Source organism: Eptatretus burgeri, chromosome 7, assembly GCF_056783735.1.
Source record: "Eptatretus burgeri isolate ZD-2024b chromosome 7, Ebu_testis_v1, whole genome shotgun sequence".
In the NCBI taxonomy this organism is placed as follows: domain Eukaryota; kingdom Metazoa; phylum Chordata; class Myxini; order Myxiniformes; family Myxinidae; genus Eptatretus; species Eptatretus burgeri.
In genome coordinates this window covers 729,538-752,555 of record NC_140967.1, presented here as the reverse complement: position 1 = coordinate 752,555, position 23,018 = coordinate 729,538, and the positions used below count along the sequence as shown (strand labels likewise).

General features: G+C 46.2%; 1 protein-coding gene and 1 pseudogene across 2 annotated transcripts in view; one reads left to right on the top strand and one right to left on the bottom strand.

The window, feature by feature from the left end:
• ACTR10 (actin related protein 10) overlaps nucleotides 1-23,018 on the bottom strand; it is a 68,894-nt gene that overhangs the window by 43,373 nt on the left and 2,503 nt on the right. For both annotated transcript variants that reach the window (XM_085887192.1, XM_085887194.1), the window contains exons 2-4: nucleotides 16,073-16,145; nucleotides 9,098-9,180; nucleotides 229-337 (exon numbers count right to left, since the gene is read on the bottom strand). In XM_085887192.1, the coding sequence (XP_085743318.1) occupies nucleotides 229-337; nucleotides 9,098-9,180; nucleotides 16,073-16,145 (265 nt within the window). The remainder of the gene's footprint in view (nucleotides 1-228; nucleotides 338-9,097; nucleotides 9,181-16,072; nucleotides 16,146-23,018) is intronic.
• On the top strand, nucleotides 9,808-14,657 carry LOC147022532 (uncharacterized; annotated as a pseudogene).

The following is a 23,018-nucleotide window of genomic DNA, read 5'->3' as shown; positions in this document are numbered from 1 at the left end:
AATTTTTACTTTGGTGACAGAATTCCTGAGTCAAATATCACAAAGTCGAGGATACCGACAAGAGTCCCTTTTTGCTGGATTGTATGTGCCAATGTAGTTTTTTTTGCATCTCCAAACAAAAATTTTATGAAACATTGCAATTAATTAAATAGCTTTGACAATGATATTTTCTTGAACATGTGTTGCTTTCAAAGCGAAGTGGATAGCGTAATCTCAGTGAAGACTTGCCTCAAAGTGCTTGAAGAAAACTCTTGCCAAGGTTTCTCGAAACACTGAAGGACAGAGCACAGACTCAACAACCACCACACGCCGGTCTCGAGGGTTCACAAGCAAATGCCTGGTGAGTAAGAGAGCATAGGACAAGAAAACAAAGTAAACTAGAACACATCTGAAAATGCAAAGCCTGTCCACTTTGTATTCGGAATTGTTCCGTATGCGAAACACGGTACCTTTGAACTTTTGACAAAATTCTTAATTTGTCTTCTCCATATTCTCAAAATAAAGCTATATTGAAAATATGACGACAAAAGCTGAAATGGTGAAAAAAAAAGTTTCGGCCCAGACACACACATGCACGCATGAGATTCCAAAACTCCATCTCCCATTGCACAGGTCAGGTCAGGTATATGCGCCAGAGCAGCGCATCGCTGCATCCACTTTCTGCCGGTACACCGGGGCCTCCATCTGGCCATCCCCATCTCCTTGAGATGCCGATCAACCTGCTGCAACCAGGAGGCACGGCGTTGGCCCATTGACCTCCTCCACTCACAAGGCTCCCTCGCTGAGAGAATCTGGTGAGCAGGATCAGCATCAGGAAAATGAGCCACATGTCCATACAGCCGCAGTTGACGCTCACAGACGATGCAGGTTACAAATCTCATTTGAGTCTCTCTCAGCAACCGCTCGTTGGACAAAAAGTCCAACCAGCGAGAGCCAAGGATTCTCCGAAGAGACCTGGTACCAAAGGAATTGTCACGATCTCAGATCCCTGATCAGAGTGCAAGTTTCACATCTGCAGAGCAACAATGGAAGCACCAAGGACCTAAAGACTCGGACTTTCATCCTCCTGCACAGGTACCGACAGTGCCACACCCCATGATCCAGTGAATCCATGACTCCCCAGGCTCGACCCAGACGTCTATTGACCTCTGGCTCTCAGCCAGCAGACATGAATATCCCTGCCAAGGAAAGCGAATCTCTCGGTGACTTAAACATCCTCACCACATACAGGCACAGACAAGATAGCAGCATAAAAGATGTCACTGAAAGTCTGGATCTTAGTTTTGACCCAGGAATCCCGTAATCCCAGCAGCTCAGACTTCTCATTCAGCACCTGGAGGGCCCCTGAAAGGATATTCAGTCTCCGCAAAGATGACTGCATCATCTACAAAATCAAGGTCAGATATCTTGACATTCCCAAAGGATGCACCACAGCTTGATCTCTCAGACATCCTCCCCAGAATCCAGTCCATTCAAGTGCTGAAAAGTGTGGGGACCAATACACACTCCTGACGAACTCCAGTAACAACTGGAAATAAGTTGGAGATGGTACCACCACATCTCACAGCACTCTCAGTACCAGAGTAGAGCTCAGACATCAGATTGATTCATCTTGGTGACACCCCACGAAGACCAAGAATCCTCCAGAGGGCATCCCAATTCATTGAATCAAACACTTTGCAGAGATTGACATAGGCTGCAGCAGCCCCTGCCGAAACTCTCATCTGCATTTGGTGGGGATCCGAAGGGCAAGGATACGGTCAATCGTTGACCTCTTTGGTGTAAAGTCTGACTGCTCTGGGCGCTGGTGCTCAAGCAGATGGTGGCGAACCCTACCAAGAATTATCCGAGAAAAGACCTTGCCCGGCACTGAGAGCAGTGTCACCCCTCAGTAGTTGTTGCAGTCCTGGCGATCACTCGCCAACAAGGCCCCTCTTTCCAGTCAGTTGGGATGATGCCGATGGTCCAGGCAGAACACAGAACTGCATGCAATGACATGAGTACAGCATTTCCACAAACGGTTCACATCAGCCTCTTTCCACAAAGGAAGGTGGACCACAGTTGATTGGAGAGTCAGCAATCGGGATAGTAACACCTCTGAGATCCAACTCAACAGCTGGTGGATCAGCCTGCTCCAGCCGCTCAAAGTAACCGGCCCAGCGGGCTTTCACTTCGGACTCCTCTGTCAAGAGCCCACCACCATCCACTGCAGCTGCATTACACCGAGCGATGGGCTTGGAGGAACGCAATGCACAAATTCCCCTGTAAGCAGGACGAGGATCACCTGACAACAGGTGATGCTCTACCCCATCACAGATCTTTGCACATAGGTCTGCTTGTCCATGCTCAGTGCATGTGCAGTTTTACGCCTCAGCTCCCTGAACAGCTCAGCTCTGCCATTCAGCCTGGCCCTGCGACTCTGGTCAATGGTATCCAGTGTCCCTTGAGACACAAAATTCTTCTTTGCCCTGCGGTGAGTTCCAAGACATCCACCGGCAACATCAAGGACGGTGGTCTTGAAGGCACTCCACAACTCTTCAGGACCCCCCAAAGCACCCAGACCCCCCAAGTGTCCACTCAGCCTGTTCGCAAACTCCTCAGCTACTCTCTCATCCCTGAGCTTGCCAACATCCAGCCTAGGCTGGGATGGTACCATTCTCCATTATTTAAGGTGCAGCTTCAGAGTTGCTACAAAAGCCTGTGGTCAGTATTGAGGAACTGAGCACTCCGGTAGACCCTGCAGTTCTGGATCATCCTCCAACGATCGTCAATGAGGACATGGTCAATCTCCTTTGCCACACCGCCAGCGTTGGAATACCAAGTCCAGCGATGAGCTTGTGGGCGCTGAAACCATGAACCAGCCACCCTAAGTCCATGACTTCTTGCAAAGTCAAGGAACTTAGTGCTATTCTGGTTCATAGTTCCTGACCCATGGGGACCAACACACACCTCATCACCATCCCTATCAGTTCCAGTCGATGCATTGAAATCCCCCAAGACTAGAAGTGTATCTCGTCTGGGGCACTGATCAAACACAGACTCGAGCGTGGCGTTGAATGCATCCTTCACGGTGAGATCACTCGCCTCAGTCGGAGCATAAACAGAGACCAGGGAAATGGCACCTAAGGAGTGACGAATCCTTAATCTCATAATACGCTCGTTGACCGGTGTTACCTCAATTATCATTGGGGTCAGCTTATTGGACACAGCGACAGCAACTCCTTGGGTATGGTAACCATCAGAGCGACCAGACCAATAGTAGGTGTAACCACCCACCATTATCTCGCCACAATCCGGTCTCCAAACGTCAGAGAGAGCTGCAATCCCGATGTCCAAACGCTTGAGCTCAGATGATAACAGAGACAGGTGATCATCCTCTCTTAGGGATAGGACATTCCAGGCACCCACCCGAAGGGACCGCCTCAGGTTAACCCAAGGAGACCGCTGTCTGGTGGAGGACACCTCAGCACCATCCCAACACACACTGCTGCATCCTAACCCAGGAAGGTTACCCCGTGGTTTTCCTTTCATCAAAGAGTGGGGGTCCCGAAGGCTTTTCTCCAATCCCGTCATAAGGTGAGCTGCCCTGCGAAGGGCAGCTGCAGAGGAGATACTCCCACGGAGTGGGTTTTCAATTTTCTTTGACTGTATTTGAACAAAAACACACTGTTAAATCACAAAATGTGTCACTGCACATGAATAGAAGCATTATTAATACATTCAGCAAGAAGTAAAAACTCAAATGTGCACCCTTGGGAAACTCATTGAAATAGAACGGCACTTGGTGGAGCGCATACATTCGCCAGGCTGAACAGTTTACATTTTGGATCCTATTGATAGGTCAGATCTGAATCTGGACCTTAACCAAAATCAAATCAGCTTGTTCTTGTCACCCAAACAACTCATCCACCTAATTTTGTCACAACTCGTCCATAACGTTTTAAAATATTGTTGCGGTTCTCGGAACCGCATGCATACAACAGATTGGTTTCCCGAGACAGTTATGCCATGAATATACGTGCGAGACCCCTTCCTTTTGTTTACTGGGAAAACAAGGGAATGCGTTGCGATGGGATAATAGTAAGCTTATTAAATCATTTTCCCTCCATTCCACTTCCCACTCTTCCTCTTTTCACTCCTGAGGTAAATCTGCCTGCTTGCCCCCCCCTCGTCTCGTTTACCACAGCGTGTTACACGGCCAGAACGACGCCCACGCACCACGAAACAAGTGCTTGCCCCCTCGTCTCGTTTTCCACAGCGCAACGATCCACGGTACCCTCTGCCCCGCTTGCCCCCTCGTCTCATTTACCACAGCGTACCGTCCTTCACCAAACATGACGTGCGGTCCACGATGACCCGAGATCTCAGAGCGAACACCCCCGGGATCCGCAAGCGGCTCCGAAAGAGGATACGTGGTCGGTCCGGGATGCTCTCCGGGAGACCGCGGGTCCATGGTCGGTTCAACCGAGGACAGGGGGTCCGGACCCGATGAAGATTTACTTGTGATTCGTGTGCCGATTTCGGTGTGGCCATTCATGTTGTCTCATGGACTCGGAGCACAATATTCCTGCTGTTTGGGGTGGCCTTGCCGGAAACAAAGTGAGGTGGTTTCCGGCCCAAGCTGGCAGACCACGTGGGGGTTTGGAGCCAATCACAGCGCCCGAGTCAGGCGATGACGTTGGACTCAGCATGGCCCCTCCCCCTCGAGCTTCGGGCCATATAAAAGAGGGAGAGGACCTCCGTTGAGGGTGTGTGTGTGTGTGTGTGTGTGTGTGTGTGTGTGTGTGTGTGTGTGTGTGTGTGTGTGTGTGTGTGTGTGTGTGTGTGTGTGTGTGTGTGTGTGTGTGTGTGTGTGTGTGTGTGTGTGTGTTTCACACCGTGTCTCCTGTCCTCAACTCCACCCACGTCTCGCCTCAACGGCCTGCTTCCTGTTCTGTGTCTCCGCCCACACGACCTTGCTTCCTGCTTCTCGACCAATCCTCCTGCCTGGTCCCACCTACTGCTCCACCCTCACCCTCTGAACTCCACCTTTCTCCACTCAAGCTCCTCCTTCAGAACACGATCTCCACACATGTCGCTGTGGCCAGAACAACGCGACTATTATTGGGTACCGCACCACGGAGCATCCCTCCCCCGAAACGCCCAGGTACCAAAAGCTATAACCTCAACTCCCCTCCCTCCCTGGCTGCCAAAGTCCCTTTTAATTGGGGTTTCTTTTTCTGTGTGTGTGTCTGAGGGTGCTGGCGCTTGTCTGTTAAGTAAGTCTGTAAATGATCCTTATTGTTGTTGCCCTTATTAATCTCACGTCAAGTCTGCACTGTGTCTGCTTTAGTAAGTTGCTTGTATTACCGCACCCCACACCTCTCTCCTCTTTCTCTGCGTTACATACCCAATAAATCTTTGTCGTACCACATGCTTTTCCTCGCTTGCTTGTTTATAAATCATTGTTGTTAGGAATGTTCCCAGCTCGCCTTTGTCTTTTCTCTCCTCATTGGTCCAGCATGGTTAGTATCCAAGTTTAGCTGGGTCTTTATTCCCAACGATCCGTTCCTTCTCGCCGGAACGTCCTTGGCAGTGTCGCTCGGCTGCATCCGATCCGGTAGAGTGATCCGGTTCAGAAAAGGCGTACCAAGGGCGTGGTTCCTTGGTAATCAAGCCACGTGGTAAATTAGGTAACCCAATTCCAAAGACGGGAGGACCCTAGGTCACGCGGTTGAGTTATTGGCATGCACGGTCGGTCAAGCGACCCGCCGCGTCATGGAATTATCCGTGAGCGACGGCCTACAATTCCGCGGAGTCTGGTGGGAATCGACGTCGCTTCCCCCACCTTGTGGTCTTCTCACCCGACCCCGCCGGCCCACAACAATATCATGCTCCATATAATTTTTGGCCCAATCTCTAAATGGTGAAGAATCATTTTTTTAAAAAAAATTCTCAGATCCAGAACCCGGATTTGGATCTTCACCAAAATCTAATAAGTTCGGCCTTGTCGCACACCCAACCTCTACACCAAATTTCGTCCGAATCCATCCGCAACTTTTTGAGATATCCTGTTCCCAGACAAACAGACAGACAGAGGGGTGAAAACATAACCAACGTCCGCCTTCGGTGGCAGAGATCTACACAAGAGATCTACCATTATTCTTGGTGTAATGGTTTAGTGTCTGCTCCAAGTCTGGGAGGTTGGCGGTTCAAACCCAGCCGAATCATACCAAAGACTTCAAAAATGGTACGTGCTTCTTCCTTGCTTGACATTCAGCATTTAAAAGGGTAAAGAGCACAGACAATCCCCAAAGGTCGGCATCCATGCGGACAAGGAAATTGCGCAGACAGTCTCCTGTGAATTTCAGCAGGTTTGACAGCCTCCTTCGCAAGAAACATAATCATATGCCACGGTTCCACAGCCAGGAAGACTGTGTTGGCTGCCATCTTGGTTTAGCGCAGAATTATTTGACCAGCATCAATATCACTTCCTGCACAACTTTCATTGGTCATTCCCTCCTCAAAGACAGGTTAGGCCTTAGTTATTTTATAACTTGGTTTACGGATCCGCCAACGGTATATTTGCCAAAATGAAATATAAATATAAAACACATTTTTAGCCTTTTATATTTATACATTTTCCGCCGAAGGTGCGAAGTTTCAAAAACCCGAAATGTAAACGGCGGCATTTATTTTCAAAATATAATTTTGTGCGTGCGCGCCAAAATGCCGAGTCACCTTTCACCGAGCTGCGCAGTAGAGCTGTGCAGTCGTCTTCGGTCATGGCGTCTGAGCAGTGGCCTGCGTGGTTCAGATTGACTGTTGTTTCTGGGGCGAAAGTGATTGTTGTTTTTTTTCTATACCTTGTCGAGGCTCCTGTGAGAGCTAACACACAACGCACATCATGGGGGACATGAGACAAGAGAGAAGGGAGTGGGAAGGACAAAACAGTGGGGAACAGAGACATTAGGAGATCTGTGGAAGGGAGAGGTATGGGATGGGGAACATGGGGGATACAAGATGGACATTACAGGGACTTTCAGGAAGGAAAGCAGGGAATTTGAAGGAGGTGGGCTTGGGTGGATTATCGGGGGTGGAAAAGATCGAGGATTTGGATGGGGGAAGATAAGAGGTGGTGATGAACAACTGTTTTGAAGGCCTGGAGGGAAGAATGGGATTGAACAAAGTGAGGGAGTTTATTCCAAAGGTGGGAAAAAAAGAGGAATGAAAGAGTGAATGGACGAAACGAAGTGCGGACGAAAGCTTTGTATGTGGTCAGGAGCTCAGGTGGGCTGAGGAAGGACTTTGCACAACGGAGGATTCCCAGTCGGTGACTGGCTTTGGAGGTGAGGTTGGAAATGTGGCTTTCCCTGGAAAGGTCATGGCAGATAGTGAGACCCAGAAGCTTGAAAGAAAGGACTTCTTCCAGAGGATTGTTGAGAAAGTGGATGGAGGGATTTTCTAAACGGTCCTTTCGAAGAGACATAGTGAGAGTGTGAGATTTGTCCGGATTGAAAGACATGCTCCACGTGTTGGGCCAGCTTGTGATTTTATCCAGATCTGCAGTGAGCGAAGAAGCTGCTGCTTGCCGGTCTGAGGGATGACCGATGGTACGGCAGAGGGTGGAGTCATCAGCAAACAGATATAGAGGATTTTCCAGAGAGTCGGAGAGATCATTGATGAAAACCAGAAAAAGAACAGGGCCCAGAACGCTACCTTGAGGAACTCCAGCCTGGACAGGAAGAGGGGATGAAAGAACTCCATTTAGGGCCACACGGTGACTGCGACAGGAGAGGAAGTCTGCGAGCCATGAGTTGTAAAGAAGTATGTCAGCAGTATAAATTCTAGTGACTGTATTGGTGATTTAATCACGCAACATCTTGACGACTAATATTCTGGCCGAACTAATGCATCAATTCAGTGCAGCAGCAGGGATGATTCGCACACTACTCTCGATCGTGCAGATTTTGTTTCCATCGAAAGTTGTACACCGCTGTTCGTATTGAAAGATTTCGGTGCCAAGTACGTGAAAGTTTCCCTGCGAGATGCTGATATGCAGCCTTCAACGGACCAGAAATCAGCCTTTGATGTGCTCATGGGGATGGGGAGACGGTAAGATCAGATGCCCACTGAAAACTAAGCTGGTTATGGCTCTGATTGACCGTTTTGAGCGTGTTGACTCTGAGTAGACACCGTTTTTTAATCATATCCAGCACTATGCACTGGTGTGCACATACACACATCTACGACTTGGACAGTAATTTTCTCAGCATTGTTTCCATTTGTTTGATGATCCAACAGGTTCCTATAAGAAAAACATGCCAGACTATATTGTAAAAACAAGTTTTAATACTTCTTTAGAGTTTTTCACATCAGATGATACAGTGAACAATGGCATCCTGCATTTGAATGGTTTTCCATCTTCAATGTTTTCTTAGATCCTCCTGGTCCGGGGTATATATTTATCCCCCCCCACCCCCACCTACCCTTGTCTTTTCCATGGAACATCCAAAAAAAAAAAAAAAAAAAATCAGAAAATATATATAATTTCTAAAAATTGAAATTATATTTATATTTATGTTTCGACCTACCAACCCTACATTTTAGCTGAAGAACTGCGTAAACCAAGTTATAAAATAACTAAGGCCTTAGTTCTTTCTCTGGCATGGACATGCAAAAAATAATTTTACTGCCTCCACTGCGGTCTTTCCATATGTCAAACTGTGCCCAATCATTCCAGAACGCGAGCTCTTCCTACAAATTATTCCTTCTGAAATTCTCAAAATACAGGTTGACTGCTGACCTCTGGGTTCAGTGGAATTCCAATGGCAATTAACATGGCTGCCAAAAAAAGCCTCCCACGACGAACTGCCAGGAAATGGAATGTTTTTTCTTTGTCCTTCATTTATAGATATAATAAATGTGCACAAATTACTGTGATTGCAACACAACTTCCCATTTTGGGTAAAGGCCTGTGGTGGTCTCGCTTATTCCACAAAAGATCTTCAAAATATAGAAATAGAAAAATGGAAATAATGAGGCAAATGAAGAATTTAAAGTATTCTTCTTGGTTAAAACAGGAAACAAAATAAACCAACAATCAATTAATTCTCACCTGAAGTAGAGCATGTGAATGAAGTCTTTGACATTCATGTACAGCTCTTCTGTGTTGATGTGGTATTGCACCACTTTCACTGGCTGGTCCAAAAACAAAAACAACCGAGGGAAGGATGAATCAATCATCGTGGTTCAACCATCATTACTTCAACTTGATCTGGTCGCCGATACCTCAACATCTCGGAAAACAGTTATGAGCGTTGGAAAGTCAGATCAGAGGCCAAACAACCCTCACAATAAACTTCCTCAATTCTCCACGCAGCTATCATTTCATATTGATCCGATCTTCTGGTTCCAATCATACACTCGCGATCATCAGGCCTTTAAATAATGCAGAGTTCAAACGCTGCAGGTCATAGATTTGAAATTTGCTAAGTTATCAAAACTCCAGTGTTTATACATTGACTGCCAGCCGACAGGCAAAATAGGATGTCATACTCACTTCGACACACATTGAAGATCTCCCAAATGGAATGTAAAACTAAAACGTATAACAACAGTGAAATCCCAGATTTAAAATAAACTGTTAATAAATCTTAATAGCAGTTTAATTTCGTAAAGTAACTTTTGTGAATAAAGAGTGAGAGTCGACAAATTTTATGATGTACAAATCTTTCACTTTTACTTGTTGATGATGGATTGCATCATGTATGATTCGTATGTTGGATTTGTTTGGTATTTCATCAAATAAATTACATATTCTATATCATGCCTCTATGCACAGAGCATTTGGAAATCAAAATGGATTTTTATGGTCAGGAAAGGTCAGGACAGGTCAGGTATGGGAGCATGCGACGGAGCAGCGCGTCGCTGCATCCACTTTCCACCGGTACTCCAGGGGCCTCAGTCTGGCCATTTCCCAGGCAGATGCCTGGCACATCCCCATCTCCTTGAGATGCCGATCAACTTGCTGCAACCACGAGGCACGTGATCGGCTCATTGACCCCCTCCACTCACGAGACTCCCTCTCCATGAGAACCTGATGAGCAGGATCAGCGCCAGGAAAACGAGCCACATGTACATACAGCCGCAGCTGATGCTCATGGGCTATGCAGGTAACAAATTTCATTTGAGTCTCAGCAACAGCTCGTTGGACATAAAGTCTGACCAGCGATAACTAAGGATTCTCCGAAGAGACCTGGCACCAAAGGAATTAAGTCTCCTCAGATCCCTGGTCAGAGTCCACGTCTCACATCCACAGAGCAAGACCGGAAGCACCAAGGACCCGAAGACTTGGAATTTCGTCCTCTCGCACAGGTACCGACAGCACCACACCCCATAATCCAGTGAATCATGACTCCCCAGGCCCAACCCAGACGTCTGTTGACCTCTGGCTCACAGCCAGCAGAGACATGAATATCACTGTCAAGTAAAGTGAATTTCTCCACGACCTCAACATCCTTGCCAGAAACAGGACAGCAGCATCCAAGAGGTCATTGAAAGCCTGGATCTTATTTTTGACCCAGGAAACCCGTAAACACAGCGGCTCTGACTCCTCATTCAGCACCACGAGGGATCCCAAAAGGATATCCAGAGTCTCCGCAAAGATGACTGCATTATATGCGAAATCAAGGTCAGAGATCTTGACATTCCCAAACGATGCACTGCAGCTTGATCTATCCGACATCCTCCCCAAAATCCAGTCCATACAAGTGCTGAAAATGTGGGGGTGAGTACACACCCCTGACAAACTCCAGTAACAACTGTAAATAAGTCAGGGATGGTATCACCAAATCTCACAGCACTCTCAGTACCAGAGTAGAGTTCAGACATCATATTGATCAGTTTTGGTGGCACCCCATGAAGACCAAGAATCCTCCAGAGGGCATCCCGATTCACTGAATCAAACACTTTAACGAGATCAGCATAAGCTGCAAGCAGTCCCTGCCAAAGCTCTCGTCTGTGTTCGTTGAGGACCCGAAGACCAAGCACATGGTCAATCGTTGACCTCTTTGGTGTGATGCCTGACTGCTCTGGACGCTGGTGCTCAAGCAGATGGTGGCGAACCCTATCAAGAATTATCTGAGCAAAGACCTTGCCCGGCACTGAGAGCAGCGTCACCCCTTGGAAGTTGTTGCAGTCCTGGAGATCACCCTTCCCTTTCCAGAGAGGGACAGCAAGGCCCCTCTTCCAGTCAGTTGGGATGATGCCTGTGTTCCAGCCAGGGCACAGAACTGCATGCAATGACACGAGTGCAGCATTTCCACCAACCTTGAGAAGTTCATCATGGATGCCACAGTTCCCAGGAGCTTCACCCATTTCAACCGGTTCACCACAGCCTGTGTTTCCACAAGCGAATGTGGACCACAGTTGATTGGAGGGTCAACAATAGGCATAGTAACACCCCTGACATCTAACTCGACAGCTGATGGATCAGCCTGGAACAGCCGCTCAAAGTAACCGGCCTAGCGGGCCTTCACTTCGGACTCCTCTGTGAAGAGCCCACCACCTTCCGCTCTAACTGCAGTACACTGAGGGTAGGGCTTGGATGAATGCAATGTGTGAATTCCCCTGTAAGCAGGAGAATCACTTGACCACAGGTGATGCTCTATCTCCTCACAGATTCCTCGCACATAGGCCTCCTTGTCTACCATTCGTGCACGTACAGTTTTATGCCTCAGCTCCCTCAACAGCTCAGCTCTGCCATTCAGCCTGGCCCTACGACTCTAGTCAATGGTATCCAGTGTCCCTTGAGAGACAAAATTATTCTTCGCCCTTTGGTGAGTTCCAAGACATCTACCGACAACATCAAGAATGGTGGTCTTGAAGGCACTGCACAACTCTTCAGGATCCCCCAAAGCACCCAGACTGCCCCCCCCCCCAAATCTCCACTCAGCCTGTTCGCAAACTCCTCAGCTACCCTCTCACCCTTGAGCTTGCAAACATCCAGCCGAGGCTGGGATGGTACCATTCTCCTGGATTTAAGCTGCAACTTCAGAGTTGCTCCAACAAGCTGGTGGTCAGTTTTGAGGAACGGAACACTCCGGTCGACCCTGCAGTTCTGGATCATCCCCCAGCGACCATCAACGAGAACATGGTCAATCTACTTTGCCACACCGCCAGCGTCAAGGTCTATGACTTCTTGCAAAGTCAAGGAACTTGGTGCGATTCTGGTTCACATTTCCAGACCCATGGGGACCAACACACGTCTCATAACCATCCCTATCAGTTCCAGTCGATGCATTGAAATCCCCCAAGACAATAAGAGTATCTCACCTGGGGCATTGATCAAACACAGACTTGAGCATAGCATAGAATGCATCATTCATGGTGAGATCACTCGCCTAAGTCGGAGCATATACAGAGACCAGGGAAATGACACCCAAGAAGTGGCGAATCCTTCGTGTCATAATACACTCGTTGACCGGTGTTACCTCAATTATCATTGGAGTCAGCTCGTTGGACACAGCTGCAGCAACTCCTTGGGCATGGTAACCATCAGAGCAACCAGACGAATAGTAGGTGAAACCACCCACCATGATCACGCCGCAATCTGGTCTCCGAACCTCAGAGAGGGCTGCAATGCCGATGTCCAAACGCTTGAGCTCACATGACAACAGAAGCAGGTGATCATCCTCTCTTCGGGATAGGACATTCCAGGCACACACCCAAAGGGATCGCCTCAGGTTCACACAAGGATACCGCCATCTGGTGGACGACACCCCAGCAACACTCCAACACACACGACCGCAATCTGACCCGGGAAGGTTACCCCGTGGTTTCCCTCCCATCATCAAAGATTGGGGATCCCGAACACCTTGCCCCAATCCCGTCATCCGGTGAGCTGCCCTGCGAATGGGCCAGATTGACCCCCCGTGGACCCCCCCCCCAGGACAGTATGAGACCTGTTTTATTTTACTCCTTCGACCTTCCCATACATGAAAAGTGGATGCCACCATCACGAAATTGGGATGCACTACCTGTATGACGTCACTTTCAAAATGGCTGCCAGCGAAATCACGGAAATTTCAATTTTGCGCATATCTCAGCTGCTATCAAAGCCAAAGCCAAAATCTTGGTGTCGACACCCATGTTTTTGAGGTCAAGGAATACAATGGTGTGCCCATAAAAATGCTTAGGTTATTGGATCATTTAAAATTCAATAAAGTGGACACGGAATCCAGCGGAAATCTCATTTTCACGCAAATTTTCAAGTGAACTTGCTATACATGTTTCTGTTCATTGTTATGTTGTATTTATATTTCCAGTGTTGGGCCCATAGATAGTTTTAGTAATGTATGCCTGCCCTTTTGGTGATCAAATGTAGTTAGGTGTGAATAATAAATCTGACACATTACTCATTCAAGATGGCAATGCTGTGTTCCACACTATGACAGATATCCCAGGCAACTTTCAACTGATTTGCCATCAGATATTTGACAATATGCCCAAAACAACCAACTTCATCTTTACTACAGATATGTATCAGGAGGGCTCCATCAAGAACATGGAACGGCAGCAACGTGGGTCAGGTGAAAAGCTAATTATTGGAGGTCCACTAATGAAGAAACCAGCAGATTGGAAGTTTCCTCATGAATGGCGAGAACAAGTCTCAGCTGGTGGATGTGATCAAGGATGTGTGGTCTTCAAATTCCTTTACTCCTAAGCTTGTGCAGAGGAATGTTGTGTTAGTGGTGCAAGGCTACTGCTATGCGTTGAATAGTGATGACGGGCTAACAGTCACAAAGAGAGAGTTACCTGAGCTTTATTCAGACCAAGAAGAAACAGACAACAGGATTGTTCTGTACTGTGCCTACGCCCAGGCACAAGGTTGTGGCACAATACGTATCCGAAGCCCTGACAGTGATGTGTTCTTCATAATACTACATTACGCATCAAGTTTTGAAATAACAATTCTTTTTGACACTGGTTCAGGTAACAAGAGGAGACTCTTAAACATCTCTGATCTTGCCAGTCAATATAGTCAGAGAATGTGTAATGCATTGATGTCCCTCCATGCACTTACACACTGTGACACCACCAGTGCATAGAAAGGGATTGGGAAAGTTCGACCCATCAAATATCTACAGAAATCAGAAGCCTTCATAGATGCATTGTCCAAACTCGGAGACACGTGGGAAGTTCCCACTACATTATTTGGAGAACTTGAACACTTCACCTGTGCCATTTATGGACGAGGGCGCTTCAAGTCTGTGGACACAGCTCGTGGAGCAATGTTGAGGGAGAAATCTGGAGGCACAGATGGTAATATCAACTTAAAGCGGAATATAGATACGAGTCAACTGCCACCTTGCCAGAAAGCGCGAGAAGAACATGTAAAACGTGCTAACTACCAGGTTGTTATCTGGAAAGTTGCAGATATGCCTCAACCAAGAGTGCCACGAGCAACAGATGGTCATGGATGGCTTCTTAGTGATGGTAACATTCAACCAATGTGGTTCCGAGGACCATCGATTCCCCCTGAGGTAGCGCTGGAAGATGACAAACTGCCCAGTGATGATGATGATGACGATGACGATGCCACCTCATCCGATGACTCTGACCAAGATGGGGCATCTGACGCGAACATGTCTGGTAGTGAGAGTGAAGAGGATTGAACACTGAAGAACAGTCATGATGTTGTGATGTGCAAGTACATACATGTAAAATAATCCTTTGTGTGTGATGGCTGTTAATTTGTTTTACAATTAATTTATGTTCCTCTAAAATTTGATTTATTTATTTCATGGTCTCTATAATGTGTAGTTTTTATTTTCAGGAGCTTGCATTCTATCTTCCCTGACAATCATTGTCAATGTTCTCGTCAAGATAATTATTGTTATTAACCTCCGCTATCGAAGATGGATGGAGGTTACTGTTTTCACCCGTCTGTTTGTTTGTTTGTGAACAGTATTACGGAAAAACTCCTGGACGGATTTCGACGAAAAACTTGGTGGGGGGATTAGGTATGGTCCAAGGATCATGCCTTAGATTTTGGACTTGGTCCCAAAAAAATTTCGATTTTATTTGAAAAATATTTGAATTTCAGTGCAATAGCGCAATTGTGTCAGTCATATAAAAGTCCATTGAATATGATAAACATGTCCATGAGATCCATACAAATCAACGAAAGTTAATATCCCATGCACATAGTTCATCATAGACATGAAAATTTGTGCGAAAATGAGATTTCCGCTGGATTCCGTGTCCACTTTATTGAATTTTAAATGATCCAATAACCAAGGATTTTTATGGGCACACCATTGTATTCCTTGACCTCAAAAACATGGGTGGAGACACCAAGATTTTGTCTTTGGCTATGATAGCAGCTGAGATATGCGCAAAATTGAAATTTCCGTGATTTCGCTGGCCGCCATTTTGAAAGTGACGTAATACAGGTCGTCCATCCCAATTTCGTGATGGTGGCATCCGCTTTTCATGTATGGGAAGGTCTAAGGAGTAAAATAAAACAGGTCTCATACTGTCCTGGGGGGGGGGTGCACAGGGGGTCAATCTGGCCCATGGACGAATGGTGATTACGATTGGATACATTATATCGATAAAACCACACTGTGTGTTCCATGTTAGTTGTATTTCTTTTCTTTAAATGCAGAAGTGAGGATCATGTAACAGCAAGGTAGATTTAACAGTAGGGAAAATGATCATGGGTATGAACGAACAGGATAAGAGGAAGGGGAGAAGGGGAGGAAACACTGAAACCAGCAAGAAAGAAAGAAAGAAAGAAAGATTGAAACAAGAAATTGAAAGTACTGAAATTGAAAGCATCATTAATAAAATAAGAAAATTATTCTTTTTCCTCTAATTTTTTTTTTTAAATGCTTTCATTGAACCTTTTAAAATTCGTTGGCAATAAAAAACAAAAGTTTCCCAAGGGAACCCCTCTCCAGGTGTACATATGAGTGGTTCACCATCAGAAGATGAAAAGGGAAACCCCACAATGCAATTCAGCTGAGTTTACTGGACACAAGGATGATGTGTATCGTATTAGTGGTATCGTGATATTTGTTTTTACCACATCGGTCCCAGGTCTTGTGATCTCACTCGGAATGATGCATCTTGGAGCATACTCCCCAGCAAAACCACACCTGCACACAATGACCGTAACAGACATTTGAAATAGCACACCAAGGGCACAGAAAGCTAATGCTTCCCTTCGTGGATTTCAATAATCTCTTGGAGAGCAATTGGAATGTAAATTCTAAAAAAAAAAAATCGTTCCTATTTCAGCAAACTCGTGAGTGCTATTTTTTTGAAAAACTGGAGCCAGCATTTTTACTGGAACGAACCGTGAACTACTTTTCACCTTCAACTATTATTTACCAAGACGATGCATATTTTGCCTTGAACCCCATTTTGCAATCCCGAGTAATCCGAGTGACATCACTCTGGCGATCCACATGTTCTACATCATACCAGTTTTGGTTTACTATGACAGAGATTAAATGACTTTACATGAACACAGCAATATCACAACCGAGCCCGATATAAAACAGAAACAATATCGAGTGTGTCCATAAAGCTCCAGGTAAGCTTGAATGCCTCATCTCCAACTGAATCTGATGGCATCGGTGCTCATCGCATCGTGGACACCTGATCCGAAGAAGCCGCATCTCGTCACAGTCTTTCACCTTCAGTTATTACCCTCGCCGAACGACAGGGTATTGCATTTGCGTCCGTTTGGCTGTGTGTTGGTCCGCAACCGCTTGGCGGATCGAGAAAACATTTTCACCATTGGAGTGACTACTCATGTAAAATGTTTTGTTGATCATGATGTCATAGGTCACATGCTGTGGCAGCCATGTTGGAAAAATGAAAAAAAATAAACTTTGAACCTCCATCTCTGAAACCGCAACAAGGAAAGAATTGAAACTCGACACACGGCAAGTACTTCTCATGGGGAATAAGTGATTTCTTTAAATGACGTCATAGGTGCCTTCATTATGATGTCATAATTGCATATGCAGAACGCTACATCTGATCAATATGAAAAAATTTTGAGGGTCATCTCAGGATAAAATGGTCCACACACACACACACACACACACACACACACACACACACACACACACACACACACACACACACACACACACACACACACACACACACACACACACACACACACACACACACACACACACACACACACACACACACACACACACACACACAATGATGACGTCATTGGTTACGCGATTCCGCAGCCATATTGTTTGTTTGTTTTTAAACCTTCAAAAATCTTCTTCTCTGAAGTGGCTGAACAGATCGAGGCAAATCTTTACACGTATGACCGCCTATCCATGAGGAACAAAAGGTTCACACACATGATGTCATCGTTCACATGGTTTGGCAGCCATGTTGGATTTACCCCAAAACCATAATAATCTTCTCCAAAATGGCTGGACAGATTGAGGGGAAACTTCACACAAATAAATGTTCCCCAAGCCTTGGGGATACGAGGGTATACACGAATAATTGATAGGCTACATTGTCTGGCAGCCACATTGAATTGAGTGAAAATCTTTCTTCAAACTTCTTTCTCTTGAACCGCTTTATCAATCGATGTGAAACTTCACAATTATGATGTAGTAGTGGTGGGAATATATCTTTTAAATTTCAACCTGATCAGATGCATGGTCTGGCAGCCAGAATTTTTTTTTTTTGATCTGGGCTCTTTTTTTCTTTGTTTTTTTTGAATAAGGCTCACTTGGCTGTGCCTGGATGGGTTTGAGGGTAGAGGAGAAGCAGCTGAAACCCGAATCCTATCCAGGTTCATCCTGATGACTTCATCTTTGCTTTTTTTCTTGTTTGAATTTCTTCTGATGAATCTAATGGAGGACTGTATTTTGAATTAATTTTAATCATTTGATTTGAATTTATTTTAATCCCATTTTAATTCAATTGAATAACAATAAATGTCATGAGTCAGGGTCAGGGTCAGGGTCAGGTGTCCGATCAAAGCAGGATGTCTTAGTACCCAAACATCACTGCCAGCAGTTATAAAGTGGCAATTCTAGTAATGTCTCTTATCAATTATGCAACACACCAGTACACAAAATACACCAGACAAAACTGCACAAACACCACATAAAACAACTCCTGGCGAGGGTGTGCAATATCTGATTGCTCTTTTACTTGTTTATCACATACATGGAAGACAGCCAATGATATTCCGATTCATAAAATTAAAATTCCCCCCGACTGTATATTAAAATACAAGTAGAGCAAAGCTACACCATCGCAAATCCCCACCCTTCTGACCAAAAGCAAAGTTGAAAGACAGCAAAAAGTTTCACCGGGAATGAGCAAATATCAAATTTAGAGTTAAGTTTTTTTTCCCGGTTTTCACCAGTGACCCTGAGTCCCCACCTCCTGAGGCATGAACAGGAGGTCGAATCCAAAACATCATGGCATATTTCATGCATCCCCCCCACCCCCACCAACGCTGATTGCATGTACAAAGTTTCATTTGAAAACTTGTGTCCGTAATTGCATTTTTCAGTATTTGACCTTTTGAACCAGTCTCAGGAGGCGGGGTCAAAAATGACACTGAACATGCACATTCATGCACATGGTGATCATAACGAGCAAGAATGGTGAATTTCTGCCCAAGTATTTAACAGATCGTCTGACGGAAAGATGGACAGAGACAGACGCCGAATATAAATCCCCATGTTTATGTCAAGGCTCGTAATAAGAGTTAACACACAGAACATACAACAAGGCAGGAGATAAGAGAGGTGGGAGAGGGAAGCACAAAATAGTGGGGATCACAGACAATAGGAGATATGTGGAAGGGAGAGGGATGGGGCGGGGAACATGGGGAATACAAGATGGACATTACAGGGACTTTCAGGAAGGAAAGCAGAGAATTTGAAGGACGTGGGTTTGGGGTGGATTAATGGGGGTAGAAAAGATCAAGATTTCGGATGGGGGAAGATATGATATGGTGGTGAACAGGTGTCTTGAAGACCTGCAGGGAGGAGTGGGATTGAGGAGAGTATGGGAGTTTGTTCCAAAGGTGGGAAAAAGAGGAATGAAAGAGTGAAGGTGAGCAGTGATTCTTGATTTTGACAGTTTCACCAGAAGAGAGTTTTTGGCGGATCTTGAATGGCCTGAGGATATATGGGGGGGGGGTGGAAAGAGCACAGACAGAGCCGGGGGGGAGGCAACGTGGGACAACAGATAGAAGAAGACAGAAAGACCACCAACCTGCCTGCGGTGAGAGAGTGAGAGACCCAAAGACTCAGCTTCATTGCAGGAGATACCAATGATCCCAAAAACCTTGGTTTCCACAGTATGAAGTCAAGCTAGGTGTGAGGCAAGAGCACTAACCCAGAGGAGGGGAGAGCAGTACTCCATCAGCCTGTGGATGACAGCTTTGTATGTGGTCAGGAGCTCAAGTGGGCCAAGGAAGGATTTTGTACGATGTAGGATGCCCAGTCAAGTACTGTCTTTGGAGGCCAGCTTTGGAGATGTAGCTTTCCCAGAAAAGATCATGGCAGATATTGAGACCCAAAAGCTTGAATGAAAAGACTTCTTCAAGGGTATTGTTGAGAAAGTAGATTGGGGAGGGGGGGGTGGGTTCCAGATTGTCCTTTCGGAGAGACATTGTGAAGGTGTGAGATTTGTCAGGATTGCAAGACATATTCCAAGTGTTGGACCAGTTGGTGATTTTATGAAGGTCTTCAGAGTTCAGTGAAGAGGCTGCAGCCTACTGATCTGAGGGATGAGATGGTACGGCAGAGGGTGGAGTCATCAGCAAAGAGATAAAGAGTACTTTCCAGAGAGTCAGAGAGATCATTGATGAAAACCAGAAAAATAACAGGGAACAGAACATTGCCTTGAACTCCAGCCTCGACGAGACGAGATGAGAGAATTCCATTACGAACCACACGTTGACTGCGACAGGAGGGGAAGTCAGCGAGGAATGAATGGAGATTGCCTTGGATACCATAAGAGAGTTTGGTGAGCAGGGCAGGGTGCCAGCCTGTATCAAAAGTACGCAATATGTCTCGAGGGAGATGGCTCTGATCTCATTTTTTTGGCATTTAGGATCTCTATTCTCCATCCATTGTTGGGAAAGCAGAAGCAGCATGTCCAGGATAGAGTGACGTGGTCTGAATCCAAATTAATGGTTGGAAATCAAGACATTGGAGAATAGGAAGGATTTAATGCCTGAAGAGATGATGGATTCCATAATCTTGTTTATTGGGAGAAGGATGATTGGCCTGGAGTTGCAGGGATCTGTTTTTGCACTTTTTTATGCAGAGCGGTCATGTGTGCTGATTTCCAAGCAGATGACAGATGACCTTGAGCAAATGAGAGGGTGAATAGAACAGAGAGAGGGTGAGCAAGAGCAGAGGAGCACGTTTTTAGGACACGTGGGCTGATGCCATCTGGACCGGTTGCAGAATCCGAGTCGAGGTTTCACAGCAACCTCTTCACATTGTCAGGATAAAAGGACACAGAGTCCAGGAACAGCTGGGTGTGACTGGGTAAGGTGGCTACAGAAAGCAATGGGTTTGGGACATAAAATTTAGAAGAAAACACAGAGTTTAGACATTCAGCCTTTTCACTTGCGGTGTAAGTTGTGCGGCCATTTGAGGTAAGGGAGGGGATGGAGGAGGAACATACACCAGAAACAAACTTACCTAGAGGGGGAGCACTCGGTAGAGTGCAAAACCTCCGCCGCTCAAGTGAACCTGATATCCTATTCATTCAATTTGATCAACAGTGCTCACAGAGTGATAGTTTGCAACTTTCCCTTTTACATACTCAATTCATTCGTCATAACAAGATTCCTCAAGACAGAAATTGAGTTTACGTGGGTATGTCCACCTGAAGTTGAAAATCAGCCGCAATTATAATTTTGACATGTTTTTTGTTGGAAATCACTTATAACATGTAGAAATGCAAAAAAAAAAAAAAGAAAAAAATCAAAATTTTGTTGAAAAAAAAAGGTGCAAAAATTTTTTTTTCTCTTACAATTTTTTTTGGGGGGGGTGTGGAAATCACTTAAAACATGCAGAAATGCAAAAAAAAATTCAGATATTTTTTCAAAATGGCCGCCATAGCGGCCATATTGGATTTTGGACTAAGTCCAAACTCTAACGGCATGATCCTTGGACCAGACCTAATCTCCCCACCAAGTTTCGTAGAAATCCGTCGAGGAGTTTTTCCGTAATACTGTTCACAAACAAACAAACAAACAGAAAGGGGTGAAAACAGTAACCTCCGATGTTCGATGGCGGAGGTTAACTAGATGCCACCAGGATTTGGAGGAGGGAAACAGGTTTGAGAGTTCAGACTTAAGATGGGAAAGATGGTGTTTTCTGGCTCTCCCCAAGGTAGACACACACTTGTTCCAAGCTTTGTGGAAGGAACTGAGATTGCCTTCAATGAGGAAAAATAACCATCTCTATGGAGATATTGTTGAAGAATCTGACGGTGGAGGGATTCGCACCCCACTTCGGACACCAAATGTTGAAGATTCGGCGTCACTTAACAGCACCGCCGTCTCAGGGGTTATAACGCCGGCTAGTTCGGCACAGGTCTAGGGTCACATGCCTCAGATCACGATACCAAAGTACACCTGGGCCGTACCAGTTGGGGATATAGACCCCGGCTACAGACTGGGTTTGTCAGAGACTGAGCGAAGTCTGCCAGCCCGTAGCCCGTTTTGGTTTTAAATACAAATCGAGCGATTGTCTCTCAGCGCGGCATGAACAAATTCAAAGCGGCAACTTTCATATGAATCAGCCAGATATATTGGGGACACATCGGGGAAACGCGACACAAGCAAAGCATTCACGAACGTTATCATTCATCTATAACCCGCTCTTAACTAGGGAGCTACAGATATGGGTTTCAAAGGGAGCCCAAGCAAAATAAACGTTAGGCCTGAACAACATGCAGACAAGACACGGAGTACTTGGTGGTGCCTCATGGACGAGAGGAAAACTGTCGAAGGCACCAATGCGGCTCATGAGAAGCCGATGGTGTCGGATTCGAGCGCCAAAGCTCGAGCATGCAGTGTGGCAAGATTGTGCTCGTACTCCTTTTTGTCAGCACCGCTCATGCACGCCGCGTGGCAAGATGGTGGCGACGACGTCCTTTTTGTCGGCACCGCTTACGCACGCCTCGGCGCATCCAGCCCCTGTAAGGTCGACGACACAAGACAGTCAGATCTATGGTGGGTTCCAGCTGGTTTCTCACAAAGTCCAGTATGCGAATCCAGGCCTGGCCCGTACACCAGACTAGGCCAGATCTGGGTGTTGGACTCTGCATGCTGCGTCCATGGCCGAGGAGGAACAGCCGGCCAAACCACTCTTCACAAAGCAGATCCCTGACCGACCAAACCACTATTCACAAAGCAGATCGCCGACCGACAAAGCAGATCGCAGACCGACACTGGGCAGTTCCTTTCGAAGCAGATCGCCGACCGACACTGGGTAGTTCCTCATACAGCAGATCGCAGACTCACACAGCAGTCCCTTCCTGTGCTTTTTGGGGCCAGCCTTTTTCACGAAGCAGATCGCAGACAGACCTCAGGCAGTTCCTCTTGCCTTTCGGGGCGTACCTTTTCGCCCACCCCCGGGGACCCATGATTGGTCCATCGCTCGGGATTGCAGCAGCTCTCCGCCAATGGGTTGCTGACACGTCTTGTTGACCGAGTCTCAGGGCGCCGGGTGGGGGTTAGTTATGAGGGGGGAAGGAAGAAGAAGACGCCTCTCAGTACACCACCACTGTATGAACAATGGACAGCCTGCTACACCTCCCGACACATATGTAACGTCCGATTTCCAAACAACCTGACTAAACATGCATTTAAGGGGGGATCTGGGCTTATCCTATATTTAATAACCCACCAAGGGCCCATTTCCGCAACAATATCACGAGTAGTTAACACAATGACTCAAAAACAGGAAAATAACCATCTCCATGGAAATATCTCG